Source organism: Lates calcarifer, linkage group LG5 (genome assembly GCF_001640805.2).
Source record: "Lates calcarifer isolate ASB-BC8 linkage group LG5, TLL_Latcal_v3, whole genome shotgun sequence".
In the NCBI taxonomy this organism is placed as follows: Eukaryota; Metazoa; Chordata; class Actinopteri; family Centropomidae; genus Lates; species Lates calcarifer.
The window spans coordinates 9,030,786-9,045,787 of NC_066837.1; the positions used below are offsets into that span (position 1 = coordinate 9,030,786).

General features: G+C 37.7%; 1 protein-coding gene across 1 annotated transcript; it reads left to right on the plus strand.

Annotated features, from left to right (window-relative positions):
- Window positions 1–212: 212 nt before the first annotated feature.
- Window positions 213–15,002, plus strand: mnd1 (meiotic nuclear divisions 1 homolog (S. cerevisiae)). The gene is made up of 8 exons (XM_018703243.2): window positions 213–501; window positions 1,246–1,311; window positions 1,978–2,035; window positions 4,169–4,317; window positions 6,083–6,157; window positions 6,323–6,437; window positions 12,635–12,679; window positions 14,247–15,002. The coding sequence occupies exons 1-8, from the start codon at window positions 499–501 to the stop codon at window positions 14,351–14,353; spliced, it is 618 nt and encodes a 205-aa protein (XP_018558759.1). The 5' UTR covers window positions 213–498; the 3' UTR covers window positions 14,354–15,002.

Consider the following 15,002-nt stretch of genomic DNA (forward strand, 5'->3'; position numbering starts at 1 on the left):
CTGAAGCGAACAAGACAGTAAATTACCTAAAATGGGACGTATAGCGGGACATATACAAGCCGAATCAAAGCCATCAACAATACCATCAAAAGCCCTGTTTTTCTCTCCTTATTAATAGATCACTGTTCATTTCTTTCTTTCTTGGCATCCTCGGTGTTTTATGTCGCATTGCACTAACCAAAACTGGTTGTTGAGAAAGAAAAAATTAACAAATAACGGTAACATTACGTAATAGTTTAACAGTGTCAATAAACTAAAACCCACTGAAATATAATACATTTTTGATGCGTATTTTCTTTTTCAATTTTTGATGCGTAAGTGGACTTTACGAGGAGCCCTGAAGGCCATCACTGCCTTCCGCGGGAAAATTCAGTCCTGCATATCTGACGTTTACCTTGTTTGGATTATGTACATATGAAGGAAACCGCCGCTTTACATCTCAAAAATCGTTAATTTTTTAACGTCTGTGGATATTGCTGGTGTAGCCGATATTGCAAAATGGTGAGTAGATGTTCATCTTTACTTGTTATCTGATGCACCCTAAACACGACCGACAGTGTGTGTACGAGATAGTGTCAACTAAGAGTTGAACTAACGGTAATGTAAGGACGTGACGTTGCTATCAATTTACGTGCCACTGAACCAGTAACGTTATTAGCCATAATCTAGGGCAGTTACTAACTTCATTGTCAGTCCTGTATTACTACTTGACTTGGACACTAATTTTTATGCAGCACTTGCTCATTAAATTCATTGACGAGGGACCAATGGAATTACTGACACAGTGCAGAGAGGGTACATTTGTCATGTAAGCTAACGGGGGGTAAAGCGGTTGATGTCAGGCGATTATAAATCAATAAAAACCCGGTTTAATCTGTTAGGACGTTGGTGACGTCAAGTCACCCGCAACATAGGAATATAGATGAAATCCAAGATGGCGTGTTCTTACATTTTTTTGAATGGCTGTTGTGCTGCCGCTGGTGGCTGGAACCTGTATTACAACAACACTGACACAGAGTCAATAAGTACAGACATTTTAAAAACATTTTTTACACAGTTTATGATAGAACCATAGATGTACTTTATATGCAGCATTGAAATCACTAGCCTACACGACAATGCTATGAACTGTTGATATGTGTCTTGTTCTTTGTTAGATGTTAAATAGTAGGAGTTCATTGACAGAGATCAGTCCTTCATACATAAACTTGCGATTTGAAAGTCCCACTAAACTTTATTTTACAGTCAAAGAAGAAAGGACTGAGTTTGGAGGAGAAGAGAACTCGCATGATGGAGATTTTCTTTGAATCTGTGAGTTTTCCAACACACACATAACAGGAACATAACAATATAATATTAGACCTCCATAAACCCTTTTTTGTTTATGATGTGACTGCTGATCAGTATTGTTATGTTATTATTTTCTTCAACACCATTTGCAAGAGCAGAGTTTTGATGTAATGTTGCTAATATTGATTTATGCTACCTACTTTTTGTGAATGAGACAAAAGCTAACATGCAGGCTAAATGAATCAGTAAAGACTAGATACTTGTGTGAAACTGCAGCTTTGATGTAGTGATTTTCAAAACCTGCTTTAAGGTCACTCTTAGAGGAAATACATTACTTTGTGTTTTTTTCTCTCTGATACACATACATATTGTGTACACACACAACCACACACACACTTTTCATAACTAAATCAGGGTTAGCAAAGTCCTATCAGACACATTTTGAAGCGTTATTAATTTTTGAAAACTTGAAATAGCTACAGCCCATTTTTTTTAGAAATGGTAATACAATACCTGTAATGTAATATAAGTTTTAATATAATACTCCTTCCAGTGCTAAGTCATTAATTTCCAGAAAATCTAAATAAAGTAAACACTTCAGCACTGATACAGACTTAGTTAACTGTTAAATAGTTCCTTGATTAAAAATGACTTTTCTTATAACACATTTTCTCACCACCTTTCTAGAAAGATGTGTTTCAGCTGAAAGACATTGAGAAGATCGCCCCCAAGCAAAAGGGCATAGGTGAGTATTGATAAACAGTGTGATTTCTTAGGGGAAACAGGGCCATGAAAAGTCTCCTTAAAAAGCCATTTAAAGGTATTAAAAAGTCTTGAATGTCATTTACAAAGGTCATAGATATTTGCTTCTATCTTGCTCTAGTAATTTAGTAATGTTAATTGGATAATGTGTGCAAAGAATTAAAGGTGGCACCATCTATAATGGTTTTCGTTTATATCTTTAACACTTTAAATACTTAAATACTTTAAAACTTGCTAAGTTAAACTTGGTGAAACCTGCACAAACTCTGATGCACTAAAATGTTTGAGATTGATTATTCTCATATCTCATATTTTCATAGTTTCTTTTTTTTTTTTTTTTTGCCGTTGTTTGCACTTGCATTGCCACCCATCTATTACACTGACTTCATATCATTCTCTTAAGCATACCATGCTTTTTAGGTTTTTTATTGCAGTTTTTCTACCGCCCAGTCATTCTGCAGATCTTTGAGAGATAGTCAACAGTGAACACTTCTCAAGTTTATTTTTGTCACAGCTATTTCTTGTTGCACTGCACTTCAGGCGCTGAGGGCAAACAACAGCATTTACAACATCTTATGTCAAGGCTGACTTGGCAAAAAATGGACTTGTATATACAACTGTATGCTCTCTGTTGCATTACATGACATGAAATGTAAATGACATGGTATCAACACAGAGTGAACAGTGATGTATTTACATTACCACCAACAATAGATTGGTGAGAAATTATGCAACTGTTTTAATGCAAATTATTAAGGTAAAACTTCAGCTTTCCTTTGGCGACCCCAAAAGTATTTGTTGGAGGTCCAGATTTGGCCCCACAGACCGCCATTTGCTCACCATTGCCATACCGTCTTTGTCAACAGACATTGCACCCTCATGCATTCTTAAAAAACATTGCGGTGACATGCTTGCAGAGTTACCATGGCAACGAGGACTAGCTCTTACCATCTTAACTGCATTTGGTCTGTATAAGCAGAACCAGACCTATCAATAGCAGTAATCTCATAGTGCAGAGTGCTGCTGAAAGCTTTTGGTTTTTAAATAAAACATATTCCCTCAATGTCAACATGGAGTCCTACATTATGAGCGTCAAGGGAAAATGTTTAAAAATACAAACTTTTAAAGTGCTTGGTCCCGCAGAGGAGCAGGACCATGTTGTGTGTGTTTGGGGGAAGTGAGGAGGGATTTTGTTTTAAAGTGGACAAAACATAAATCTGGTGAAACTGGATCTTTTTGCCGTGATTAAAAGCACATGTTTCTGACCCCCATACTTGGGCATAATCTAGTTACTGAGAGATTGGGGGAAGGGGCAACAAGAGATCTGCATTGTGGGCACCTTTTCCTGTAGAACAGAAGAAAATGTGTGAAAAGCAGCAGAGGGAATGATGTCAGCTAAATATAGAAAAAGAGAGGCGGAATAGTTTTAAAAGGGGCAGAAAGTTATTTGAATTGCATCAACAAATAAGAAACAAAGTATTGGAAAAGGTAGTTTGAGAGTTAAGCACATACAGAGTTCAGTCAATCCATCCAGAATGTTTTTCATTTTCATTCCTCGTTTTTATTTTTGCTGCTGTTCAACATCCTCTCAGGACTCAGCAAAGCTCAGCCGCTTAACATAGCAGATAAGCTCTTTCAGTTTCACACTGGACCGGCTGAGCAAATGCGTGGGAGTATCACATTTCACCACTGACACTGTTCAAGATGCAACTCCACTCTATTACATCCTCTCATGCAGTGTTCTCTCAGATAAGTATGAAACGGCCAGATAGGCTACAGATGTGTGGGTTTAGCTTTCCGAACATTTGAGTGGTGAACGTTGCCAGAGGTACATAAAAATGAGACCTGATGCTGATGTGTATTTTTTGAATCCTTAGGTATGATATTGCATTCTGCTAACATCAGGTACAGTTTGTATTGCCCAGTAAGTTCAAAGTCTTCTCAGCTTGTACTGACAGTAACTTCACCATAAGTCCTTGTCGTTCACAAATCAAATCAGCAACTCGGCTGGGAACACAATGTAATGATGGAAAATCAAGGATTGTGGATCCTTACATGTGAATGGTGTTCTTTCCTCTCTCTCTCTCTTTCTCTCTCTCTGTGCTGCTGCTTTAAGCTCCCATGACTGTAAAGGAAGTGCTGCAGAGCCTGGTGGATGACAACATGGTGGACTGTGAAAGAGTGGGTACATCCAACTACTACTGGGCCTTCCCCAGCAAGGCCCTGAACGCTCGCAACCACAAACTGGAGGAGCTGAAAAAACAAGTGAGGCCCCCTCAGTTTTTTGTATCTCAAAATCTGCAGGTGTTACTAAATAAAACCTTATTAAAGCAGGACAACACAGTGTATACAACAAAGAGATAAATCTTCATAAGTGTACAGAGCTGTGGTGAATGCAGTTTGTACCAGTTTCAAAAACCAACTTGCTGTGTGATTTGAATGAAATGCATTTTAAAAAATAAGAGATTAAAGAAAATAGAGAGGTGACATTAAAAAATGTGTACAATCAATTTCCCATTCATCCTATCTATCTGTATCTATTTATCTATTCATAATGTCAGTATATATAAAGACAGTTGCAAGTAAATACATGTATGTGTTGATATAACTAATACGTGCAATGTAGAATAAAATGGTGCTACATATGGTATACATGCTGATTTCCTGATTTTCACTCCAAATTGCCAATATTTTATAAAGGGAAGCTTTTTTTTCCTCTGCGTTAAAGCCACACTGCTGAGTGTATTTTAGAGTAAATGATGAGCACAGCTTAGAGAGCTCTTCTGGTAATTGAGAGAGAAAAGAAAAATGGGAAGAAGACACAAATGAGCACCTGGTTACGGGCAAGTTCCTCTGAGTAATACACAGATGTTTTAATTACGTGTTTACATTCAAAATAAACCAGAAAAAAACAAAATCATATTTGGTGGCGGTTTTTGCGAGAGCTCTGTCGTCACAGAAAGTTAAAGCGCTCATCTTTGAATTTGTCTTCGTCGTCTGTGATGACCCATTTCCCTCCCCTGGTGCATGGCAGACAGATGGTGTGAGGGTGGTGACTCCACAGAGAGTGTTGGCCACCAGATATTTAGGACAGAAGTTACATGTTACAAAGCTGCAATCTGTCTCTGAATAATGGCATTTGGTTGCAGCACAAGCATAACAATATATAGCTGTTGGGATACCACAGCATTTGGCGATTAGAATGACTGTTGACTGAGTGTGACTGTGAGTGCTATCATCTATTTAAGACAGCAGTGTAAATGTGTATGCTCAATGTTATGACAAAAAAGTGAAAAATGAGGGATTGGTTGGGGTGTAATTTACAAACATACTACAACATAGCTCCTTCCATTTCTGCCAGATTAATTACAAAGCATGCTTTAACAGCACTGTAATTACCGCTACTTGTTTGTTCATGTAACAATGTCATGAGCAGCAAGATTGAATTTAGTATTGGTTTTGTGGCAGGGTACAGTGAAACTGTGGCAAATTCCTCAGTAAATATAAAATATTTGTCTGTTACACTCAATCTGTAAATATGAAATAGTATTATGCACTTTTTTTTCTTTTTTTTTGACTGATGCTATTTCAAAACTTTTTGGTCTGATGTGTCTTTGTCAGTGTTTATTTGCTTCAGTAAATTCATTTATTTGTCAGAATACATGGTTTTATTTTTATCTGTTAAATCCAATAACAGTATGACTGATGACGTCTGCTGCAGCGTCTGGGAAATATCACATTCATAAATCAAGAACAACTAACAGTGTGCTCAATTTTAGACTTTTCAATCGATGTGAAACATTTTGATCAATCTCTTTGCAATCTCCAAAATCAGAAAACGAGGAGTGAGGTGCATTTGTTTGTCAAAAGTGTCAAAATTTGTTTATCTGTATTTTTAGCTCTATGATCTACCCTGTTATAATGCCCCCTCTGCCTTATAATTTGACCATAGAAGTTATTAAAAACATTTTACTTTGGACACAGTTCGATGTCATATTTTGACCTGATGTAACATTGTTTTACTTTAAAGATTTCTGAGGCAAAACAGCGGAAAGCGTCTCTACAGAAAGCGGTTGAACAGGCAAAAGTAGGACGTCAAGATACAGTAAGAGGATTTTCATGTGCTTCCCCACCTTATATGGAAATGTCTGTCTTCTTAAATGAATAAAATGAAAAGAATGATACGTGTTAATTAGACTAAATTACTATTACTATTAATTATTAGATTAGAATAAATCTCACAAAAATGAATCTGTGTCTGTGTGTGCAGAAGGAGAGAAGCTCCCTGCTGCAGGAGCTGCAGGCTCTGAGAGAGGAGCGAACTTGGCTGCAGGCCGAGTTGGAGAAGTACAGAGAATGTGACCCAGAAGTCGTTGAAGAGATGAGTGAGTACAGACACAAGCTGCTTTATCATAAAGTCACTTTTTGATGCTTCAGCATCAATTAAGTCACCCTGCAGTCAATGACCAGAGAAATCCAGACCCCTGTAAAATGTCACAAAAGCCAGTAAAGTAATGTTGAAATGAAATGTCCAAATGTTGAGGTCATGGTGTTATATGGAATCGTATTCGACTGGATTATATCTCTTTTATCTCTACTCTTCAGTAGAGTGATATTTTTTGTACTGATTGCACAACATTACAAAGAGCTTTATATTTTTCTGGTCACTGTATGTGTATGAAGCATGTCATGTCACACTGAGAACAATGGAGGTTTGAGAGTGTTGAACATGTACTTATTTGGTGTTTTGGTGACTGGTCGGTTCAGTCACCTCTTGTTTGTCCCCAGATATTAAATCTTGCTGTACAACATGAGTGTGTGAGGTTATGACAAGCCAGGTGATAATTCTTAAAGTCACTTTTACTTGGTGTGTTTAGCCACTGCAGCAGAAAGCTTAAAACTGGACTCATTGAAGAATAAGATGGAGCAGTGGAGTCTAACATCAGGTGGCTCATGGAGGCAGATGGTGTTATTTGCAGCCAGTGAGGAGCTCTTATTAAAATGAGGGACTGAGTTGGGCACCATCCAAGATGCAAAGCATTTGAGGAGCTTCTGTTTGACTAAAGCCACCATGAATAAGTGCTTTCACACTGGATAATAAACAGAGTTCTGTATTATAAGCTGGATTTTTTTTTCAGTGTAGCCTCTCATAAACTGACAAAAATAAGACCTCGGTGCTGCTGGCAGATGTTAACATTTTTCACCCTTTTTAAAAGCTGTTCAGCTCATCAATCATTCATCACAGAGATGGATACATTAAAGGAAAAGATATCCAGAAAAACCACCAGTAAACAGAGCTGCAGTGAACTTGGCCACCAATCAAAAGCACCTACTCATAGTGCTATTAAAAAAAACATAAGCAGGATGTGGCAGAACATATTTTACATCCCTCCTCACACATTTCACTGAACGCTATTTTGGATGTTCAGGTGGCTCTAAAAAAGGTGTGAATGCATCCAAATGCATTAAAGAGATACCTGGATCCAGTTGCTTAAAGCTAAAATATGCAAATACTGGAAATCAAACTAGCACTAGCAATAGACTTGAAAGCAAACCCCTGTGCTGCTCCCACCCCTCCCTCTACCTGCTCTGCCCAGCCCTTCACCTACATCCCCATCATGTTTGCTGTCTCAGCTGATGCAGATATCTGTCACTACTGCTGCACAAGCTCAAAAGCTCAGTGGGAGAGGGGTGGTAGACCAGAAGTGTGGTTCATGTAATGATTGACAGCCATGAGCTCCCATCCCTGACTTTGTCTTTCTCTGATTGGTTAGATGGCAGTTATCTCTGTACAGCTGTTGAGCCTGGGTCACAGACAGCGCCTCTCCACATATGTTTATGAGCTATTTTAAAGAGTATTAGAAAATAGGTACATACAGAAGCTTTATGTTAAGTTCAGCAGAGGCCACATAACCACATGAACACTAGTCAGTAATATGTATAATGTGCGTAAAGCACAACAATCCTCTCAAATACAAACAACTCAGGACAAGATTTTGAGGCCAAAACAGACCTCTTCTCTAAATGTATGGCTGAAAACAAAACCTGCACTTTGTTTGTTAAGCAGCAGAGTCACAGTTTCTCAGGGCTAAAATTGCATGTGACAGGAGGAAGTGAGAAATTATATCAAGTGGTCACTTGCCTTATGCCTTCTTATGTCAGTTTTGAACTATCTCAGTTAAACCACAAACTGCTTGCATGTTGACAAGACACCAAGTGTGAACATGCTGAGCCTTCCTGCCTTCAAACAGACAAATCTTCTATCCGGTCTTAACACTCGCGTGTCAGTTTTAATTGCAATCTAAATGAACCTCATAACCTTGTAACCTCTGAGCTCAGAGAGATGAGGGTTAAAAGTCTTTTATAACACAAAGACAAGGCCACCAGGCATGACTTACTTACTGGCTCTTTTATGGTATGGCCACGCTACATACACAGCTGTTAGTGGTATTACAAAAATCCTGTGTTGCTTTGTGTTCATGTTACAGCTGACCTGTACTAAAGGGGGTGTGTTACTCTATGGACACATGTGACGTGTGGTGTCATAAAAATATCTGGTCCGTTTACCTGCACCTCCCAATGTTACACCAGGCATGCAGTTAGTCTGCACGTAGTTCTGCTGGTTTTTTCCACTCCAATGTGACAATATTGTCTTGTCTGCTGACAGTCCACTCAGCAGGTATGTCGAACAGATAATTCCTGACTACTGTACCTGTAGCGCAAATGACGAATTTTGAAGAAATTATTCAAAATTTCTAAAAAGTGGCTTAAGGGTGAGGCCTAAGAGATGAAGACTACATTCAGAATTGCTATAATTAACCTTAATTCTGAGTATTACTACATTAAAGTAGAAATAATCAGTCAATTAATCAGTTAAATGACAAAAAAGACAAACCATTTTTTCTGTAACAAAATAAATATATAACATTTAAATACGTCAGTGTGTGGTTTAAGAAATTGTCATTAATCAATATAATAATAGGCAGGGTAATTGTAAAAAATAATCATTAGTTGAAGACTCAGTCATCTAGATCACAGGCCACTAAATCAAATGCAGCCTGAGGTCTTGTTTAGGATGAATGTCCAGTATATTGAGTATTTGATATAGTATATACTGAAAACATAATTAAGGTCACATTTCTCATTCATATCAGGAGGCATGTGGGTTACTCTTTAGCCAAAAAGGTTCTTAATTTGAATTTAAATGCAAATTGGATGTGACTTTAACTCCCAGCAGAGCTAAAGTCAACCAGAGAAGAAGAAATGGCATCGTAAATGCAACAGAAATCTAATAATGTTTTCATGCAGTTATAGTGTACATTCTAAATATTCTCTAGATAGTAGATAATACAGTAAAGTTAGCAAAGGTAGTTTACTGCCAAAGTAAGTTAAAGTAAATTCCACCATAACCTTTAACATTTTTAGGGTTTCCCAGAGAAATAACTTCATGAGCATAGTTGGTCCCTCTGCAGAAACTTTGCCAAACGTAATCATTGCAACAGCTGCTGAAGTCCCAGTCCCATCGCCAGGAGAGTACAGGGTTTTTTTAAACAGCTATCTGAACAGAGTGTAATAAATATTACAAACTGGCTGATGTAAATAGAATTAAAACATTTAAGTCAAATAAGGCTAAAATTTTAATTGTCAAATGATCGTATGGTGTTGTTTCAAAATGAAATTTGGATATTGTTTATCTTTGTACCCAGGGGAAATATGTGGAATCCAGGGCCTGTCCTGTTTGTTAGCTGACATTTGTGTGAACTGAATTTGTGGCAGTGATTTGTGTTGATCTGGTGAAAGTAGATTCCCCAGCTCTTTCTAGATCTGGCCCCTCTCACTGAAAGCTGAGGCTATGGCAGAACTTTCAACCCCCTGACCCCAGCATCAGCTTGTACTTGTATTGTGGAAGTTGAAAGTTACCGTATATGATGTAGATTAGACAGGTGAAGCTGCAATAGTTAATGATATAGAGAAAGGAGAAGCTTTCTCTTACTTTCAGTCTTTTGTGCTTTGTTTTCACATTCATCACTGTCTCCACTTGCCTGCAGGTCTTATTTTCTTCTTTTTGAACTATACCACATACACACACACTGCATGCACACACACAGCTTTGTTAGCTGATAACCATCTCCCTCCAGTGAAACTTGAATTATATCCTGAGAGCTTTGTGCAGCTATGCAGAGAGTGTATGACATTATGTTATGTCTACTGGCTGCAGGGGGTTAGACTTGCAGAATGGGTTCAGACCTGTTCCTGCTTATGTTCATGCAGATGTTAATACTCATTGGTTCTGAGAGCATCTTTAAAGCAACAATATCATTACTGCTGCAACAATATCATTACACATATATTTTAGACATTTTTCCCTTTTATTTTAAGGATTTTTTAAAGGATTGTGAGACAATGAATCAAAATTACTCACCATAATAAAGTTAAAAAACACACTTGCAATTGTTGAATACATACTCTGCTTTCTAAAAGCTGTTCCAGTCAATAGTGAAGGGTCTTTCAAGAATCAAGTAGGCTCGCCCTAGCGTGACTTACTTCCTTAAATTCATCTCTGTTCACATGAAACCCGACCCACACTACCATTAATAATGTACTAATTATTGTGTATTGGAGATGTTGTTGGCCCTGAGCGTGTTTGATTGGGGTTTCCACACCCATAGATACAAGTAAGCCGTTGCTACAACAGCATATTAGGTATTGGGATTAAAAAAAACCCACCAGATTTTTTTCGCAAATCCAACTGAAACCAAAATGTAAATACATTTGTGGATTGGTCTAGGTGTATAAGTATTGCTTTTTTTATTAGATTGGACCCAAAGTACAGTTAAAAGCACTGTCATGCTCACTGTAATTACCACTGACAGTACTAGCCTATGTGCTGGTGACAGAATGGACAGACAGTGTTTTGATTTACATAGATTTGTCAGGTCAAAATGTTTAACAATTGTAGCCACACCCATAGATACCAGTAAGCTGCTGTGGTAATAGGTGAGGTAAAACAACAAATGACAAAAGAATCTCATAGAAATCAGAGCTATGTGCATGCAGGTATGACGCATGTGTGTAAACAAATCAGAGTTTAAAAGTTTGAACATGCTCTCAGAAATTTCGAACCACGTTGAAGGGAAAATATAAACTACAAAGAACAACAGGTTAACTGTGGTTTCTTCTTTTTGTTGATCACTGAGCATTTTCCCAGCAAATAAAGTAATTATTTTTTAAAAAGAAGAAGAAATAAATTGAGCAGGTAAACAAAAGTCAAATCTCATTTTTCCATGATAGCTGCTAGGGTCTGTTTGGTGGTGGTTGAGATGTTTGTACCCTTTAGTTGTGTTGCCATCCAAATTGGTGAGGGACTGAAATGGATAACTTCTGACTCATGGACCTTAAGTAGTTGTTATTTAACATTGTGGTTTAAATGTTAAATAACAACAACTTTAGGTTGATGAGTCAGATATTATTCAATTCAGTCCTTCCCACTTGCAGCTGCTGTTTATTTTTGTGATTTTTTTCACTGTAGCATTATTAATAAATGCTGAAATAACTGTAGAGATGGTGTGGAGAGCGTTTCCCCTGTAGGCTCATGTAACTACTTAACACCAACTGTGACAACTATACCAGATATTTTGGCTGAATTTTCAGCAGCCGTAGCCCAGTCCCACTGGTACAGCAGCTACATCAGTGTCTGTGGATAGTTACCATGACATCAGTAAAAGGTTATTCTTAAATACTGCTAAAAGGCAAAGAGATTATTCCAGGTGCATAGCAACCAAATCATGTAACCTGCTGTTGTTTAGGATTCAGTTTTATAGATTGCTAAATATATCTCTCAGAAATAGAGAGCTGTCGAGTTAGAGCACATTGTTCAGCTCCATTTCAGGTTTCTAAATGGATCCTCTCCAGCTACAGCTGCAGGGGAAGTAGAGGCTAAACTGTCCACTTCAATTTAATACTATACCGCTTTTTCATACAGTATAGCTGCTGCCATCCAACCATCACATCACTGACCAAACTTTCCTCCCTAACAGTTATTGTTTGCTGCAGGCCTTTTATGTTTGTTTTGCCAGTATTTTATTTATTTATTTTTTGTCTAGCGTTCAGTGTTTTGTGTAACATTAGTTACAGAAAACATTTTCTGCTCTGAGGATGACAGACTTTAATTGAGCTTTCATGTTAAGCTTTTATTTGTTTGGCCTATTTTCCATACACACAGTATGTGTGGAGTCTTGCCTATAAATATGGATTACCATAGAGACAAAACTCAGTTAATTATTCATACTGTATGGATGTACAACACAAAATGCACAGTAATGTCTATTTCTATCACCTGTAATATGACACTTTACTTTTCATAGTCTTTATACAGTGAATTTTTAGTGGCAATCTTTTGAAATAGATTTGTCCTGAAAGTGTACGTTTTCATCACAGAGATGTGATGATGGCTTGTTTTGAGCAATACTGCAAAACTGACTGGAGAGAATAGAGTTACATTTTCCTGATAAAATGAAAGAACCACCACACGTTGCAGATATTATGTATAATGCATATATTGATTGTAAATTGTGTTTTGCAGGAAAGTCAAATGTTGTTGCAAAAGAAGCTGTTTCCAGGTGGACAGGTAAGCCATCTTATCTATTAAATGCATATACATTTAATAAGTTTGGAATCAAACTGAAACAATCAGTTGATTAATCAGTTAAATAATCTGCAACTATTCTTAATGATCAATTAATAATTTAAGTGATTTTCAAATGTGAGAATTGGCTAGTTTTCCTTGTCTTACATTACAGTAAATTGAATACTTTAAGTTTGCTGTTGTACAGACAAAAGAAGACATTTGATAACATCACCTTGTGCTTTAGGGAATTGTGATGGACAATTTTCAGCATATTCAGTTTTATATTCAATTTTACATGTAAATGATAAAGAAAACCATGGATGGATGGTAATTTCTCTTTAAAGCACTCAAAATCATCTCAAAAGTGTGGACTGTAAGGATCCTTTGTGTCCAACATGTCATCTCCTGGTGGTCAGCACTTAGGGTCTGTGTGTGCGTTAGTTGACCTGAGTGGTAACCTTGGAGACAGCTGACCTCTGGGGATCATGGTAACCAGCCAGGCCTGTGGTGTTTTGACTCCTCAGGTCAACTTTTCCTGTTACTGGTCAACAGAGTCACGCTGTCAGTTCAAGCTGGCACATTTGCGTTTTACTTCCATACAATTATACTAATTTTAAGAAACTGAGTCATACCCAACTCTGCCATGACTTGTACTTCCCTCATCTGCGGTGGACACTACTGAACGAACACGCCTTAGGTGGCATTGACCATAAAAAATGTTTCCTCACGGCACTGTCTGCACTGTCTGCTTTTTGAGAAACTTTTTTTTTGTTTTATTACAAACGGTAATGTTCATCTGTTATGTTACAACCACCAGCATTATGTTGGCTGCTCTTACATTGTCAACAAATTCCTAAATTTCTAAATTCCACATTGTGCTCACCAATTGCGGGAAAATCAACACAGCAGTTGATAATATATTTCTTGGATAGATGGAAGAGGTGGCTCTATCTCTGTGTGCCTTTTCTGTGTACACAAAACATACGTGCACTGGTATTGTTGCTTTGCAGCTGGTGTTATTTCAGTGCAGCAGAGCACTTACGTTACCTTATCTAGCAGGCCACAACAGACCCCCGCAGGCAAGTAACAATCCTGCTTAACGTGCTGAATTGCCTGTGGCTGCAACAGCTCAAGACCTTCTTTTTTGAAAATTATGCTGCGTAGCTTTAAACTGTAGCCTTGTCACACTGAGACACACCCACGAAAAGACACATACTCACATACAAGCCCCAACACAGGTAATCACTTGCACTTTTGCTGCATATTGTTTCATCAGTATTGAAGCACAGTGATCCCGCAAGACTCAGGGAAAAGGCAATACCAGTAGCATGATTCAGAGTTTATTGACTTAAGCCTCCTGATAAGACAGGCATTAGTCTACAGGAAGCTGTTTGATTTACTCTTTAGACAGTTGACAGATTTCAGTTTTCAGCTTGTCTTATGAATCACTTCTCAATTCAAAAGAAACTCATTTTATATCATAAACTAAACTGTATTAGATTGATTACTGGGTTTTGGTATACCAAAAAGATATCCTCACATCAGAGATATTTATTTCTGTTTTCAGATAATATTTTTGCCATCAAGTCATGGACAAAGAAGAAGTTTGCCTTCGACGACAGCCGCATTAATAAAGCCTTTGGGATCCCGGAGGACTTTGACTACATGGACTGATTGTCAGTCTGTTATAGCCTGTGAACACAATAAGGGAAAAAATAAGAGCTTAAGAGTTTGAAGCCTCCATACCTGGTCTCTACATTTCTAGTTTCTGTTCTGCACAGATGTTAAAATGCACACAGATTTGTATCAAAGACCTGTGGCGGGCTGTAAATAAGGACAGATATTAGTGATTTTGCTGCAACAGATGGACTTTATCAGCAGATATGTTGCTTTGGTGCAACCAGAGAAGAGACTGAACCGTCCATTAGTGGCTGTGAGGGGTGAGAGGGGTTCTGCAATAAACACAACTTAGCAAGCCAGACTTTTTGGGACACCTGTTTGCATGAAAACTGAGAACTCCAAGTTGATGATGGAAAGGAATCAACACTGAACACATCTGTCGCCAGTGATCTAATTTATATGGTTTAAACAGATGGTTTGGAATCAAATGCCTGTACTCTTTTTCCTCTACATTGTCCCTTTCGTTGTATTCTTGTTTGGAGAGAAAAGGAAAAAGTCTAAAGACAGGAGAATTAAATTACAGAGGATGTGTTTAGGATTTATTTTGTCTACAAGAGCTGTAAATATTTAAAGTACATTTACTTTTTTGCAGAATCTGTTTTTCTTGTGTTGCAAATAAAGTGTCCCTGGGTTTTACAAGCCA

What these genes read in the sequence shown, in the direction of transcription:
- mnd1 (XM_018703243.2), top strand. An exon ending in TGGAGATTTTCTTTGAATCT is followed by an intron (nt 1,312 to 1,977) that starts GTGAGTTTTCCA and finishes CCACCTTTCTAG; the next exon opens with AAAGATGTGTTTCAGCTGAA. An exon ending in CCCCAAGCAAAAGGGCATAG is followed by an intron (nt 2,036 to 4,168) that starts GTGAGTATTGAT and finishes TGCTGCTTTAAG; the next exon opens with CTCCCATGACTGTAAAGGAA.